The sequence below is a fragment of the Palaemon carinicauda genome, unplaced genomic scaffold, assembly GCF_036898095.1.
Source record: "Palaemon carinicauda isolate YSFRI2023 unplaced genomic scaffold, ASM3689809v2 scaffold165, whole genome shotgun sequence".
NCBI classification, from domain to species: domain Eukaryota; kingdom Metazoa; phylum Arthropoda; class Malacostraca; order Decapoda; family Palaemonidae; genus Palaemon; species Palaemon carinicauda.
In genome coordinates, this window is record NW_027169203.1 from 33,687 (window position 1) to 49,492 (window position 15,806).

The window sequence follows — 15,806 nt, forward strand, 5'->3', positions numbered from 1 at the left end:
GTAGCTGTCGTCACATTTGTGTTAAGTATGACTCGAAGGTCAACGATACATCTTTTTTTATATATATATATATATATATATATATAAATTGCCAATACATTTATTTTCTTTTTTGATGACTTGAAATTTATTTTTTTGTAAAATTGCCAATACATTTTTTTTTCTTTTTTGACTTGAAATTTATATTTTTGGTAAAATTGCCAATACATTTTTTTTTCTTTTTTGACGACTTGAAATTTATTTTTTGTAAAATTGCCAATACATTTTTTTTCTTTTTTTGACTTGAAATTTATTTTTTTTGTAAAATTGCCAATACATTTTTTTTCTTTTTTGAAGACTTGAAATTTATATTTTTGTAAAATTGCATTTATTTTCTTTCAAATTATGGAAAACTTACAAAGAAAAGGTTAAATGATTTTGAAATTGCAAGATTATATTTGACGGAAATTTAAATAGGTTAAAGTACTCTTGGCTGTTATTTAATCAAAAGATAACTTATCTCTCAATTGGGGGACTCGTTGATGACAACTGTACGTCTGTAGGTCATCTATACTTAATTATCGGTACGACTTTAATCGCTACCACCGTAGACTATATCTCCCGTCAGTGTAGGGGCAGACGAGGAAAGATTTACTGCCGAGTATCGAGCAGACATCTTTGAATAAAGAGGTATTATTATTATTATTATTATTATTATTATTATTATTATTACTTGGTAAGCTACAACCCCAGTTGGAAAAGCAGGTTGCTATAAGCCCAGAGGCTCCAACAGGGGAAATAGCTCGGTGAGGAAATGAAACTAGGAAAAATTAAATTTTTAAGAATTAAGTAACATTAAAATAAAAATTTATATAAACTATAAAAAAAAAAATTAACAAAAGAGGAAGAGAAATCAGATAGAACAGCATGCTCGAGTGTACCCTCAAGCAAGAGAACTCTAACCCATGACAGTGAAAGACCATGGTACAGAGAACAACGGTTTGATTTTGGAGTGTCCTTCTCCTAGAAGAGCTGCTTACCATAGCTAAAGAGTCTTTTTCTACCCCTGACAAGAGGAAAGTAACCACTGAACAATTACAGTGCAGTAACCTCTGGGGTGAAGAAGAATTGTTTGGTAATCTATGTTGTCAGGAATTGAGCACAGAGGAGAAAAAGTGAAAAATAGGCCAGACTATTCGGTGTATGTGTGTGTTTTGAAGTGGGAAAAGTGTAGCAGTAGCCTGCCGTTTCATAATGGGACAGCCACCACCCGTTGAGATACTACCGCTAGAGAGTTATAGGGTCCTTTGACTGGCCAGAAAGTACTACATTGAATCCTTCTCTCTGGTTACGGTTCTTTCCCTCTGCCTACACATACACCGAATAGTCTGGCCTATTCTTTACATATTCTCCTCTGTCCTCATACACCTGACAACACACTGATTATCAAACAATTCTTCTTCACCCAAGGGGTTAACTACTGCACTGTAGTTGTTCAGTGGCTACTTTCCTCTTGGTAAGGGTAGAAGAGACACTTTAGCTATGGTAAGCAGCTCTTCTAGGAGAAGGCCACTCCAAAATCAAACCATTGTTCTTTAGTCTTTGGTAGTGTCATAGCTTCTGTACCATGGTCTTCCACTGTCTTGGGTGAAAGTTCTCTTGCTTGAGGGTACACTCGGGCACACTATTCTATCTAATTTCTCTTCCTCTTGTTTTGTTAAAGTTTTTATAGTTTATATAGGAAATATATATTTGTTTCTATCATTATTATTATTATTATTATTACTTTCCTACATATCTGTGTTTGTCTCTCTCTAACAACACTTATCTGTAGTTTTATAGGAAATATTGTTGTTACTAATTTTGAAATATTTTATTTTCCCTTGTTTCCTTTCCTTACTGGCCTATTTTCCCTGTTGGGGCCCCTGGGCTTAAAGCATCCTGCTTTTCCAACTAGGGTTGTAGCTTAGCAATTAATAATAATACTGACAGATGTTATATCAATAGAATGGGACGTATGTTTCTACCTTCTGATGAAAGAATTTCAATTTGGAAACATAAAAAGACGGAGAATATAAACGAAAGGTTATTGTAGTTCGTCAGTCGTGGCTTTGCCGATGATGTATATGGTCATATTTTATTGTATTCTAATTGCTTTGCTTCCTAAGTCCCAGGAGAAATACAGCTGCATTTATGGTTGTATTTTATTGTATTTTATTTGGTAATATATAACTTTTTGAATTTATGAAACAGGATCTTTGTCGAATGTTAACGTATATTTTTTTTTTTTTTCGCAGTTCTCCCCATAACAAGAATGTTTCTTTGGGATTGGATTACTGGTGTGCTGGGATATCTAGGTAAGTCTCTCTCTCTCTCTCTCTCTCTCTCTCTCTCTCTCTCTCTCTCTTTATTTTTCTTTTCTTGCGTTATTTCTCTTTCTTTCATTTTTTCTCTTTCTTTTTCTTTGTCTTTTTTTCTCTTTCTTTCTTTCTTTCTTTCTTTTTCTCTCTCTCTCTCTCTCTCTCTCTCTCTCTCTCTCTCTCTCTTTTTTTTATTATTCCTTTCCTCTTTTTCTTCCTTTTCTCTTTTTTTCCTTTCTCTCTCTCTCTCTCTCTCTCTCTCTCTCTCTCTCTCTCTCTTTTCGTTTTTTCTCTTCGTTTCCTTTTTTCTTTTTTTTTTTCCTTTTTTCTCTCTCTCTCTCTCTCTCTCTCTCTCTCTCTCTCTCTCTCTCTCTTATTGTATTTTGAAATGTATATTGTATATGTAAGTCACACTGCAGTTTTGAAATTCAAATTTTTTTCCTGGTGGTCAGACCAGAATCTCATTACATTGCCACAGTGATATTATCCGGATGAGAAATCGATTCACGGCACGGCCCTATTCATTCGCCCGTTTCCTCTCGTTAAGGCCTTGTCACGCCAAGGCTACGCTGTTTATTCATGGGCTTGAATAAGGCCGGCAAGAAAACACTGTTGACCCAGCTGCGAGAGGAACGCTGGATTTCACCTGTGCAAATAAATATATGTGAGTCGGGTGTCGCTTGAATCTGTCCAGCCTGGCTTCTTTAAACGTGTACACATTAATATATATCTCGTAGCATCTTAACCCTTTTGCCCCCAAAGGACGTACTGGTACGTTTCACAAAACTCATCCCTTTACCCCCATGGATGTACCGGTACGTCCTTGCAAAAAAAATGCTATATTTTTTTTTTCATATTTTTGATAATTTTTTTGAGAAAATTCAGGCATTTTCCAAGAGAATGAGACCAACCTGACCTCTCTATGACAAAAATTAAGGCTATTAGAGCAATTTAAAAAAAATATACTGCAAAATGTGCTGGGAAAAAAATAACCCCCTGGGGGAGTTAAGGGTTGGAAATTTCCAAATAGCCTGGGGGTAAAAGGATTGATAAATATCGTAGCATATTAATGGCCTCGTTATACAGCGATTGGTTCGAAGGCGAATTCTCATAGATCGTGTGTACGCACAAACACTAACATTGAAATATCAGTTGTAAATTTTTGCACTAACTTTTAGTGTCTGACCCACCAGCCAGTCTGATTAGGCGTGCAGTGGTCTGTACCAGTTGCTCATTCCTCATTTTATCCTCGTCACCATCGCCGTCCAGTTGCTGTTGGCAATCATGGCTCGACATTCCTACTATATTTCAGGCTCTCTTTAGCAACTGAGCCGCAGATATTTTTTCCTCCTGTCATTCTTTCCAGTCCGTTTTATAGAAAAGTTTAAATTCTGTTTTTATTTTAGACACTTCAATATGGAAGATTGAATACTATACTGTATACATTAATTTTTTCACCATATGGAATATTTTATATTGTGTACATTAGTTTTTTATCTTGGGGAATATTTTATACTTTACTAGTTTTTTTTTTCACATATAAAGTTGAACACGAAGTTGAACACATGGAGTCCATGGTACACCTTTGTTCCGAAAAAGAGCGTCCATGGTACACCTTTGTTCCGAAAAAGAGCGTCCATGGTACACCTTTGTTCCGAAAAAGAGCGTCCATGGTACACCTTTGTTCCGTAAAAGAGCGCCCTGTCACGCCCACACATCAAGGCGCGTTACCAAAAAGCTAGTGTAACGAGAGCTAGCAGACGTGTGTGTGGCTGGGTGCTCTTCCTCGGAGATTGAGGTGTACCGGGAACTCCCGTGTCGAACTGTACGTTTTAGTTTTACAGTGAACCCTCGTTTATCGCGGTAGATAGGTTCCAGACCCGGCCGCGATAGGTGAAAATCCGCGAAGTAGCGACACCATATTTACCTATTTATTCAACATGTATATTCAGACTTTTAAAACCTTCCCTTGTACGTAGTACTGTTAACAAACTACCCTTTAATATACAGAACACTTAATGCATGTACTACAGTACCCTAAACTAAAACAGGCACAAATATTAAAGGCGATTTTATATCATGCGTTTCCTAAACACGCCAAAAAGCACGATAAAAAATGGCAACCAATGTTTTGTTTACGTTTCTCTGATCATAATGAAGAAACAAACGCCTTTACTGTACACATCTGTGTATAGGTTAGTTTTTGCATCGATTATATTGATTATTCAGTACAGTATGTTGATTTTGTTATTACCAATATGTATATATATATGGGTTATGAAAAAAAATCCGCGAAGTGGTGAATCCGCGATGGTCGAACCGCGAAGTAGCGAGGGTTCACTGTATAGTATGTACACTTTTGTTCCGAAAAAGAGCGTCCATGGTACACCTTTGTTCCGTAAAAGAGCGCCCTGTCACGCCCACACATCAAGGCGCGTAACCAAAAAGCTAGCGTACGGAGAGCTAGCAGACGTGTGTGTGGCTGGGTGCTCTTCCTCGGAGATTGAGGTGTACCGGGAACTCCCGTGTCGAACTGTACGTTTTAGTTTTATAGTTTTTCCATCTCGACTCTTCGCTAAAACTCCTTGTGTGTGGCTGGGTGCTCTTCCTCGGAGATTGAGGTGTACTGTTAACTCCATTGTCGAACTGTACGTTTTAGTTTTATAGTTTTTCCATCTCGACTCTCCTCTAAAACCCCTCTTGGCCGGCAGGTCTGTGGAAGAAGAGTGGCAAGCTGCTTTTCTTGGGTCTAGACAATGCCGGGAAGACCACGTTGTTACACATGCTGAAAGATGACCGCATGGCACAACACGTTCCCACCCTTCATCCAAGTACGTATGCGCGTTTGTTTTCGAACTTTTCACGCTTTCTTTAATTCTGGCGGTGGTCGGACATTTAACTGCATGAGTAGATCGAGCCTTGATTTTTATATTGTTTTATTCATAGTTATATCAGCTTTATAAAGTTTTTGACTTTTTTCTAACATTTGACATTTTTCTAACGTTTGACATTTTTCTAACGTTTGACATTTTTCTAACGTTTGACATTTTTCTAACGTTTGACATTTTTCTAACGTTTGACATTTTTCTAACGTTTGACATTTTCTAACGTTTGACATTTTTCTAACGTTTGACATTTTTCTAACGTTTGACATTTTTCTAACGTTTGACATTTTTCTAACGTTTGACATTTTTCTAACGTTTGACATTTTTCTAACGTTTGACATTTTTCTAACGTTTGACATTTTTCTAACGTTTGACATTTTTCTAACGTTTGACATTTTTCTAACATTTGACATTTTTCTAACATTTGACATTTTCCATGGCATTAAGTGTGATGTTTTGATAAAGAAATTTTTGCATGTCTTAAACATATATTTTTTTGTTTTCTTTAATTTTCTTACATGTTATGGAAATATTTACTGAATATAGAAGGCTAAAAACTTGAAATATGAGAGGAATGAAAAAAGATATTTAAACATTAGAAAATTTGGAAAGAAAAATATTTTGAGTACATTCCTTTTGTCTTAATAACTTGAGAAATACTTGAATTTTGTCTTAACTTTAGAAGTACTTGAATTTTGTCTTAACTTGAGAAATACTTGAATTTTGTCTTAATAACTTGAAAAATACTTGAATTTTTTCTTTAATAACCTGAGAATTACCTGAATTTTGTCTTGATAACTTTAGAAGTATTTGAATTTTGTCTTAATAACTTGAGAAATACTTGAATTTTGTCTTAATAACTTGAGAAGTACTTGAATTTTGTCTTAATAACAATGGAAGTACTTGAATTTTGTCTTAATAACAGTGGAAGTACTTGAATTTTGTCTTTAATAACAGTGGAAGTACTTGAATTTTGTCTTTAATAACAGTGGAAGTACTTGAATTTTGTCTTAATAACAATGGAAGTACTTGAATTTTGTCTTAATAACAGTGGAAGTACTTGAATTTTGTCTTTAATAACAGTGGAAGTACTTGAATTTTGTCTTAATACCTTTAGAAGTATTTGAATTTTGTCTTTAATAACTTGAGAAGTACTTGAATTTTGTCTTTAACAACTTGAGAAATACTTTAATTTTGTCTTAATACCTTTAGAAGTATTTGAATTTTGTCTTTAATAACAATGGAAGTACTTGAATTTTGTCTTAATAACAATGGAAGTACTTGAATTTTGTCTTTAATAACTTTAGAAGTACTTGAATTTTGTCTTTACTTGAAAAGTACCTGAATTTTGTCTTAACTTGAGAAATACTTGAATTTTGTCTTTAATAACTTTAGAAGTACTTGAATTTTGTCTTTAATAACAATGGAAGTACTTGAATTTTGTCTTTAATAACTTGCGAAGTACTTGAATTTTGTCTTAATAACAATGGAAGTACTTGAATTTTGTCTTAATAACTTGAGAAGTACTTGAATTCTGTCTTAATAATTTCCCGTCATATCCAACAGCTTCAGAAGAACTAAGCATAGGACAGATAAAATTCACAACCTTTGACCTGGGCGGCCATCACCAAGCGCGAAGAGTGTGGAAGGATTATTTCCCTGCCGTAGACGCCATCGTCTTCCTCATAGACGCAGCGGATAGAGAGCGATTTGCCGAATCAAAGGTTTGTATGGGAGTCCGTACCGAGTTGTTTTCTCATAGCCAAGTGCAGTATGCTTCTGAAATGTCCAGGTTGTTTGTGTAAGATGCTTTTAACCCTTTTACCCCCAAAGGACGTACTGTTACATTTCACAAAACCCATCCCTTTACCCCCATGGACGTACCGGTACGTCCTTGCAAAAAAATGCTATAAAAATGATTTTTTTCATATTTTTGATAATTTTTTGAAAAAATTCAGGCATTTTCCAAGAGAATGAGACCAACCTGACCTCTCTATGACAAAAATTAAGGCTGTTAGAGCAATTTAAAAAAAGTATACTGCAAAATGTGCTGGGAAAAAAATCCCCTTGGGGGTTAAGGGTTGGAAATTTCCAAAGAGCCTGGGGGTAAAAGGGTTAACATTTTGGTGACTATTGAATGTAAAATTATACCACTAAGTGTATGAAATTCCGTGTTCTTTACACCGGGTACACTTCAAATATGGGTTCGTTTCCACACCAATGAAAACAGTCTATTTCCCTGTTTGGAGCCCTTGGGCTTATAGCATCTTGCTTTTCTAACTATGGTTGTAGCTTAGTTAGTAATAGTAATAATAATACAGAGGATAGGAGGAGTATCTTTACCTGAAGAGAACTGCTCTTCTCTATCAGGAGGAAATAACACGTCTCTCTTCAAGTAATTCTTTCTGATTTTGTCATCCGGAACGGGAACCTGGTTTGCCGTCTCTGCAGCCCCTACCACCAGCATTTTAGCACAGGGAAGCTCGTGGTATAAGCTGACCTTCATGTCTTGTGGATGAGTGTGTGTGAGCTCACGTAGTGACTTTCCCAGGACCGGTACGGCAGGTCTTGGGACAGCAGGCGCTAGTAATGGTACTAGCTGCGATTGAGTATCCTTATGGTTTTAAGGAATGGAACATTTTATCTACCTCCAAGGGACGCATGGGGATGATTCCTGTTCTGCTAGATCTTGAGACATACTCCGCCTTGGCGATCGTAGAGAACCGATCTTCCTGATCAGATATATTTTTTTTTCTGCTGAAGAATCTCCTTGCTTTTGGATCCATTCTCCTTGGGGGGCTGGCCGGTTAATGGTCTATGTTCAAATGAAGTTTCGAGCAGTGTCGCCTACCTATCCTAAAACCTGGTCCTTAGGGTGGTTACAATCTCTCCCTCAAGACAGGCTCTCTTCTCTGGTTCGTCAAGAGGTAGATGTATACGGTATGTTTTCTTGTGGAGTTCTGCTCTTCCCTAATAAGCTGACATTATGAAGACCCTGTTCCTGCTTAAGCCTGTTCCTCCTACGGACATTTGTCTCGGACATGCCATCGCAGGCCCGGGGTGGCCCGGCCGTGCTACTTTGCAGGATTTGATATCCCTCACACGAGTGCTGCAATCCTCTTTAGAACTAGCGGGATATGAAGTAAGTGCCCTGTTGGTGTTCCTTCTATCTCTGTGAGTTCTGATGATGGAGGCACCAGAGTTCATTGCCAGCCTTTGCTATCTCGAGGAGGAACTTGTGATTGTGTCCCTGTTGGTAGAACTAGCGGGATATGAAGTAAGTGCCCTGTTGGTGTTCCTTCTATCTCAGAGTCCTTTGGTGACGGAGGCACCAGAGTTCATTGCTGGCCTTTGCCATCTCGAGGAGGAACTTGTGATTGTGTCCCTGTCGGTATCCGTGCAGATCACCTGCTGGTGTACTTTCAACCGAAGATATTGTCCGTTATTTTCAGACCATCGTCGCCTTGGTAATTTTAGGATATGCCCTACGGACACCTGGATATCCTGGCGTGGGTCTTTTCCTCAGGAGCTGTGGAACTCTCCCAGCTCCCGTACAGGGCAAGTGTGCATCTTATATAAGGTAACATGTTCGGTATTAGTCTAGAGGAAAGGTGGAGTGACTGGCTTTATTTAACTTATGTTCTCCTCTTGAGGGGGTGAAACTGTTAACCCCTTTTACCCCCAAAGGACGTACTGGTACGTTTCACAAAACACATCCCTTTACCCCCATGGACGTACCGGTACGTCCTTGCAAAAAACTGCTATTTACAATTTCTTTTGCATATTTTTGATAATGTTAAGAGAAACTTCAGACATTTTCCAAGAGAATGAGACCAACCTGGCCTCTCTAGGATGAAAATTAAGGCTGTTAGAGCAATTTAAAAAAAGTATACTGCAAAATGTGCTTGAAAAAAAAAATAACCCCTGGGGGTTAAGGGTTGGAAAATTCCAAATAGCCTGGGGGTAAAAGGGTTAACACCTTTCACCTGCGAGTCGGTTAAACGATGACATACCTTTTTAGTAGACTACACTCGCCCAAGCAGTATCCATCCCCATCACAAGAGGAGAAAATTGGTTGGTGTCTTTCTTTCCATGGTCTAATCCAACACTTCTGATAGAGGAGATGGGTGTTCCGTTATTATTATTACTAGCCAAGCTACGACCCTAGTTAGAAAAGCAGGCATAAGCCCAAGGGCTCCAACAAGGAAAAATATCCCTGTGAGGAAAGGAAATAAAGAATTAAATAAATTATATGAGAAGTAATATTTAAAAAGTAAAAAAAGTATTTCAAGGTCAGTAACATTTAAATAGATCTGTTCTAGAAGAAGGACATTACAAAATCAAACCATTGTTCTCTTAGTCTTGGGTAGTGCCATAGCCTCAGTACCATGGTCTTCCACTGTCTTGGGTTAGAGTTCTCTTGCTTGAGGGTACACTCAGGTACACTATTCTATCTTATATCTCTTCCTCTTGTTTTGTTAAAGTATGTATAGATTATATAGAACATATTTATTTTATTTTTTTAATGTTTCTATTTTATTTTTCCATGTTTCCTTTCCTCGCTGGGCTATTTTCCCTGTTGGAGCTCCTGGGTTTATAGCATCCTGCTTTTCCAACTAGGGTTGTAGCTTAGCAAGTAATAATAATAATAATACAAACTACGAATAGAGAATTGTCCGCCTGTTCAACTCTTAACCCTTTTACCCCCAAAGGACGTACTGGTACGTTTCACAAAACCCATCCCTTTACCCCCATGGACGTACCGGTACGTCCTTGCAAAAAAATGCTATAAATTTTTTTTTTTTCATATTTTTGATAATTTTTTGAGAAACTTCAGGCATTTTCCAAGAAAATGAGACCAACCTGACCTCTCTATGACAAAAATTAAGGCTGTTAGAGCAATTTGGAAAAAATATACTGCAAAATGTGCTGGGAAAAAAATAACCCCCGGGGGGTTAAGGGTTGGAAACTTCCAAATAGCTTGGGGGTTAAGGGTTGGAAACTTCCAAATAGCTTGGGGGTTAAAGGGTTAAAGAACAAAGGTTTGTATAAATAGGAAATATATAAATATCTTTTAAGATTTGTGAATGGATTTTGAGGAAACCTACTCTTTTAGAAGGTATGTAGGGGAAAGGTTGACTTACTAAAAACTATTGTAAATTATTATTATTATTACTAGCCAAGCTACAACCCTAGTTGGAAGAGCAAGATGCTATAAGCCCAAGGGCTCCAACAGGGAAAAATAGCCCAGTGAGGAAAGGAAATATGGAAATAAATAAATGATGAGAATGAATTAAGAAATCATTCTAAAAATATTAACAGTGTCAAAATAGATATGTCTTATATAAAACTATTAACAACGTCAAAAACAGATGTCATATATAAACTATTAACAACGTCAAAAACAGATGTCATATATAAACTAATAACAATGTCAAAAACAGATATGTCATATATAAACTATTAACAATGTCAAAAACAGATATGTCCTATATAAACTATTAACGTCAAAAACAGATATGTCGTATATAAACTATAGAAAGACTCATGTCAGCCTGGTCAACATAAAACCATTTGCTCCAACTTTGAAGTTTTGAAGTTCTACTGATTCAACTACCCGATTAGGAAGATCATTCCACAACTTGGTAACAGCTGGAGTAAAACTTCTAAGTAAATAAATATGCAGTTAGTTGTGTGTGCTATTGAGATGGCAAAGTAGATCGCCCTATTTATGATGTGCCAGCACTCCAAACAAATATCTAGTGTAAACTTTATTATTATTATCATCCCTTTTACCCCCAAAGGACGTACTGGTACGTTTCACAAAACTCATCCCTTTACCACCATGGACGTACCGGTACGTCCTTGCAAAAAAATGCTATCAAAATTTTTTTTTTCATATTTTTTATAATTTTTTTGAGAAAATTCAGGCATTTTCCAAGAGAATGAGACCAACCTGACCTCTCTATGACAAAAATTAAGGCTGTTAGAGCAATTTAAAAAAAAATATACTGCAAAATGTGCTGGGGAAAAAATAACCCCTTAGGGGTTAAGGGTTGGAAATTTTCCAAAGAGCCTGGGGGTAAAAGGGTTATTATTATTATTATAAGCTAAGCTAAGGTATAATTCTTGTTGGAAAAGCAAGATGCTATAAGCCCAAGGGCTCTAACAGGGAAAAATAGCAGAGTGAGGAAAGGAAATAAGGAAACAAACTAAAAGGGAAGAAAAAATTATGAAAAAAAAGTTTCATATACTATGAAAACTTCAACAAATCAAGAGAGAGAGAGAGAACAGCATACACGGGTTCACCCCCAAGCGAGAGAGGACGTATTGCTGCCACTCGTAAGTTCTCTTTTGCTGTTAGATTATCTTCTCTTCCACTTTGTTCTCGTTATTACATTTATGGAAGGGTTGACTGCCTGTCCTCCAAGTATTATCATTATTATTATTACTTCCTAAGCTACAACCGTAGTTGGAAAAGCAGTGTCCTATAAGCCCGAGGGCTCCAACAAGGAAAATAGCCCACTGAGGAAAGGAAATAAGGAAGCTACAAGAAAAGTAATTAACAATTAATATAAGTTATTTTAAGAGTAACAATATTAAAATAAATATTTCATATATAAACTATAAAAACTATAAAAAAAAAAGAGGAAGAGAAATGATATAGAACTGTGTTGTACCAAAGTGTACCCTCAAGCAAGAGAACTCTACCCTAAGACAATGGAAGACCATGGTACAGAGGACTTTGGCACTACCCAAGACTAGAGAACAATGGCTTGATTTTGGAGTCGTCGTCCTAGAAGAGCTGCCCATCTTCGAAGGGTCTGCCCTTCAAAGTGTTATTGTCACTAGGAAATTCCCCTGGTTATCCTGCAAGGTGGTTTACTTTCCCAGTACCACTGCCCTTCTCCAGTTTATGGACCAAGGAGTGCCTTTCGAGACCTGCTAACTTCTGAGGACTTTTCTCTAGCTTTAAGGAAAACATGGAAGTCCCACAGTATCCTTTCAACTTTGAAGGAGGTCATTAATCCTTGGGCAGAAGTGGAGAAGACTGACTTGCAAGGGGGTACACTCGGGCACGCTGTTCTGTCTTGATCCTCATTATTTTTATTTTATTATTACTTGCTAAGCTACAACCCTAGTTGGAAAAGAAGGATGCTATAAGCCCAGGGGCTCCAACAGGGAAAATAGCTCAGTGAAGAAAGGAAACAAGGAAAAATAAAATTATTAAGAGTAACATTAAAATAAATATCTCGTATATAAACTATAAAAGCTTAAAAAAACAAGAGGAAGAGAAACAAGATAGAACAGCGTGCCCGAGTGTACCCTCAAGCAAGAGAACTCTAACCCAAGACAGTGGAAGACCATGGTACAGAGGTTATGAAATTTTTATAGTTTATATGTGAAGGATCTAATTCAATGTTCTTACTGTTCTTGCAATATTTTATTTTCATTGTTTTATTCTTCTCTTGTAGTTTATTTCCTTGTTTCCTTTCCTCGCTGGGCTATTTTTCCTTGTTGGAGCCCTTGGGCTTATAGCATCTTGCTTTTCCAACTAGGGTTATAGCCTAGCTTGTAATAATAATAAAATTTTTCTTAATAGTGTGAAAGAATTTCATACCTAGTTTAGTATGATTTCCAATTAACTGTCGGCAAAAAGGTCGGTGGATTGAGTAAACAGACAATTAACATTTGCCAAAAAGGTCGGTAAATTTTGTAAACAGTTCAGTTTAGAAGTTGCTGTTATTAAGAGGGAAGAGGTTAACCAGCCCAATGAGTAGAGCCCAAGTCCTACAGAGCTGGCCTCAATTTAGAGGTGGATGTCACGGAGCTACTGGCATCTCAGGGAGAGGAGTTATCTACTCATGACATATTTGCATCTCATAGAGAATTTGTTTGCTTACAACTTTTTTCAAGAGGAAGAGAAATATACAATCATGAACATGCCTGAAGGTTTTACACAGACAGCAATGGTTGGGAAAGTTTATTGCCGAAGGCCTCGGTGTGCCTGAAGGTTGTACACCGAGACAGCAATGGTTGGGAAAGTTTAATGCCGAAGGCCTCGGTGTGCCTGAAGGTTGTACACCGAGACAGCAATGGTTGGGAAAGTTTAATGCCGAAGGCCTCGGTGTGCCTGAAGGTTGTACACCGAGACAGCAATGGTTGGGAAAGTTTAATGCCGAAGGCCTCGGTGTGCCTGAAGGTTGTACACCGAGACAGCAATGGTTGGGAAAGTTTAATGCCGAAGGCCTCGGTGTGCCTGAAGGTTGTACACCGAGACAGCAATGGTTGGGAAAGTTTAATGCCGAAGGCCTCGGTGTGCCTGAAGGTTGTACACCGAGACAGCAATGGTTGGGAAAGTTTAATGCCGAAGGCCTCGGTGTGCCTGAAGGTTGTACACCGAGACAGCAATGGTTGGGAAAGTTTAATGCCGAAGGCCTCGGTGTGCCTGAAGGTTGTACACCGAGACAGCAATGGTTGGGAAAGTTTAATGCCGAAGGCCTCGGTGTGCCTGAAGGTTGTACACCGAGACAGCAATGGTTGGGAAAGTTTAATGCCGAAGGCCTCGGTGTGCCTGAAGGTTGTACACCGAGACAGCAATGGTTGGGAAAGTTTAATGCCGAAGGCCTCGGTGTGCCTGAAGGTTGTACACCGAGACAGCAATGGTTGGGAAAGTTTAATGCCGAAGGCCTCGGTGTGCCTGAAGGTTGTACACCGAGACAGCAATGGTTGGGAAAGTTTAATGCCGAAGACCTCGGTGTGCCTGAAGGTTGTACACCGAGACAGCAATGGTTGGGAAAGTTTATTGCCGAAGGCCTCGGTGTGCCTGAAGGTTGTACACCGAGACAGCAATGGTTGGGAAAGTTTAATGCCGAAGGCCTCGGTGTGCCTGAAGGTTGTACACCGAGACAGCAATGGTTGGGAAAGTTTAATGCCGAAGGCCTCGGTGTGCCTGAAGGTTGTACACCGAGACAGCAATGGTTGGGAAAGTTTAATGCCGAAGGCCTCGGTGTGCCTGAAGGTTGTACACCGAGACAGCAATGGTTGGGAAAGTTTAATGCCGAAGGCCTCGGTGTGCCTGAAGGTTGTACACCGAGACAGCAATGGTTGGGAAAGTTTAATGCCGAAGGCCTCGGTGTGCCTGAAGGTTGTACACCGAGACAGCAATGGTTGGGAAAGTTTAATGCCGAAGGCCTCGGTGTGCCTGAAGGTTGTACACCGAGACAGCAATGGTTGGGAAAGTTTAATGCCGAAGGCCTCGGTGTGCCTGAAGGTTGTACACCGAGACAGCAATGGTTGGGAAAGTTTAATGCCGAAGGCCTCGGTGTGCCTGAAGGTTGTACACCGAGACAGCAATGGTTGGGAAAGTTTAATGCCGAAGGCCTCGGTGTGCCTGAAGGTTGTACACCGAGACAGCAATGGTTGGGAAAGTTTAATGCCGAAGGCCTCGGTGTGCCTGAAGGTTGTACACCGAGACAGCAATGGTTGGGAAAGTTTAATGCCGAAGGCCTCGGTGTGCCTGAAGGTTGTACACCGAGACAGCAATGGTTGGGAAAGTTTAATGCCGAAGGCCTCGGTGTGCCTGAAGGTTGTACACCGAGACAGCAATGGTTGGGAAAGTTTAATGCCGAAGGCCTCGGTGTGCCTGAAGGTTGTACACCGAGACAGCAATGGTTGGGAAAGTTTAATGCCGAAGGCCTCGGTGTGCCTGAAGGTTGTACACCGAGACAGCAATGGTTGGGAAAGTTTAATGCCGAAGGCCTCAGTGTGCCTGAAGGTTGTACACCGAGACAGCAATGGTTGGGAAAGTTTATTGCCGAAGGCCTCGACACCGAGAGGCACAGCGAGGTCTACCGAGGGGAGTTGCATTAAAGCTATTTGAAGGAATTTAAGATTCTTGCAGCAGATCCTTTGGCTGCTTCTTTAATTTCTCCAGGTCTTTTGGTCATTCCTGACTTGCTTGCCCCATAACTATCTCCAGCTATTTTTCCATCTGCTTTACGACAATCAACTGACATAAGTCTCTCTTCCAAGTTTATATATGACAGATCTGTTTTAATGTTAATGATTTTAAGATATTTTTACATTCATTATTCATTACTTCTCATATATTATTTATTTCCTTTCTTTACTGGGCAATTTTTCCATATTGGAACCCTTGGGATTTTATTATTATTAAAATATTTTAAGAACAGTAACATTGAAATAAATATATCCTATATAAATTATAAAAACTTTAACAAAACAAGAAGAGAAATAAGATAGAATAGTGTGCCTGCTTGTACCCTCAAGCAAGAGAACTCTAACCCAAGACGGTGAAAGATCATGGTATAGAGACTATGGCACTACCCAAGTCTAGAGAACAAGGGTTTGATTTTGTAGTCTTCCTCCTAGAAGAGCTGCTTACCATAGCTAAAGAGTCTCTTCTACCCGTTCCTAGGGGAAAGTGCCCATTGAACAATGATAGTGCAGTAACCCCTTGAGTGAAGAAGAATTGTTTGGTAATCTCAGTGTTGTCAGGTGTATGAGGACAGAGGAGAATATGTAAAGAATAGGCCAGACTATTCGGTGCCTGTGTAGG

The 15,806-nt window shown here is 38.7% G+C and overlaps 1 protein-coding gene across 3 annotated transcripts in view; it reads left to right on the forward strand.

The window, feature by feature from the left end:
• Sar1 (Secretion-associated Ras-related 1) overlaps positions 1-15,806 on the forward strand; it is a 32,017-nt gene that overhangs the window by 8,853 nt on the left and 7,358 nt on the right. For 2 of the 3 annotated variants that reach the window (XM_068368186.1, XM_068368183.1), the window contains exons 2-4: positions 2,277-2,336; positions 5,051-5,170; positions 6,791-6,948. In XM_068368186.1, coding sequence (XP_068224287.1) covers positions 2,294-2,336; positions 5,051-5,170; positions 6,791-6,948 — 321 coding nt within the window. In that variant the 5' untranslated portion in view covers positions 2,277-2,293. Of the gene's footprint in view, positions 1-594; positions 670-2,276; positions 2,337-5,050; positions 5,171-6,790; positions 6,949-15,806 lie in introns of those variants that run through there. The other variant, XM_068368184.1, reaches the window with a different exon arrangement.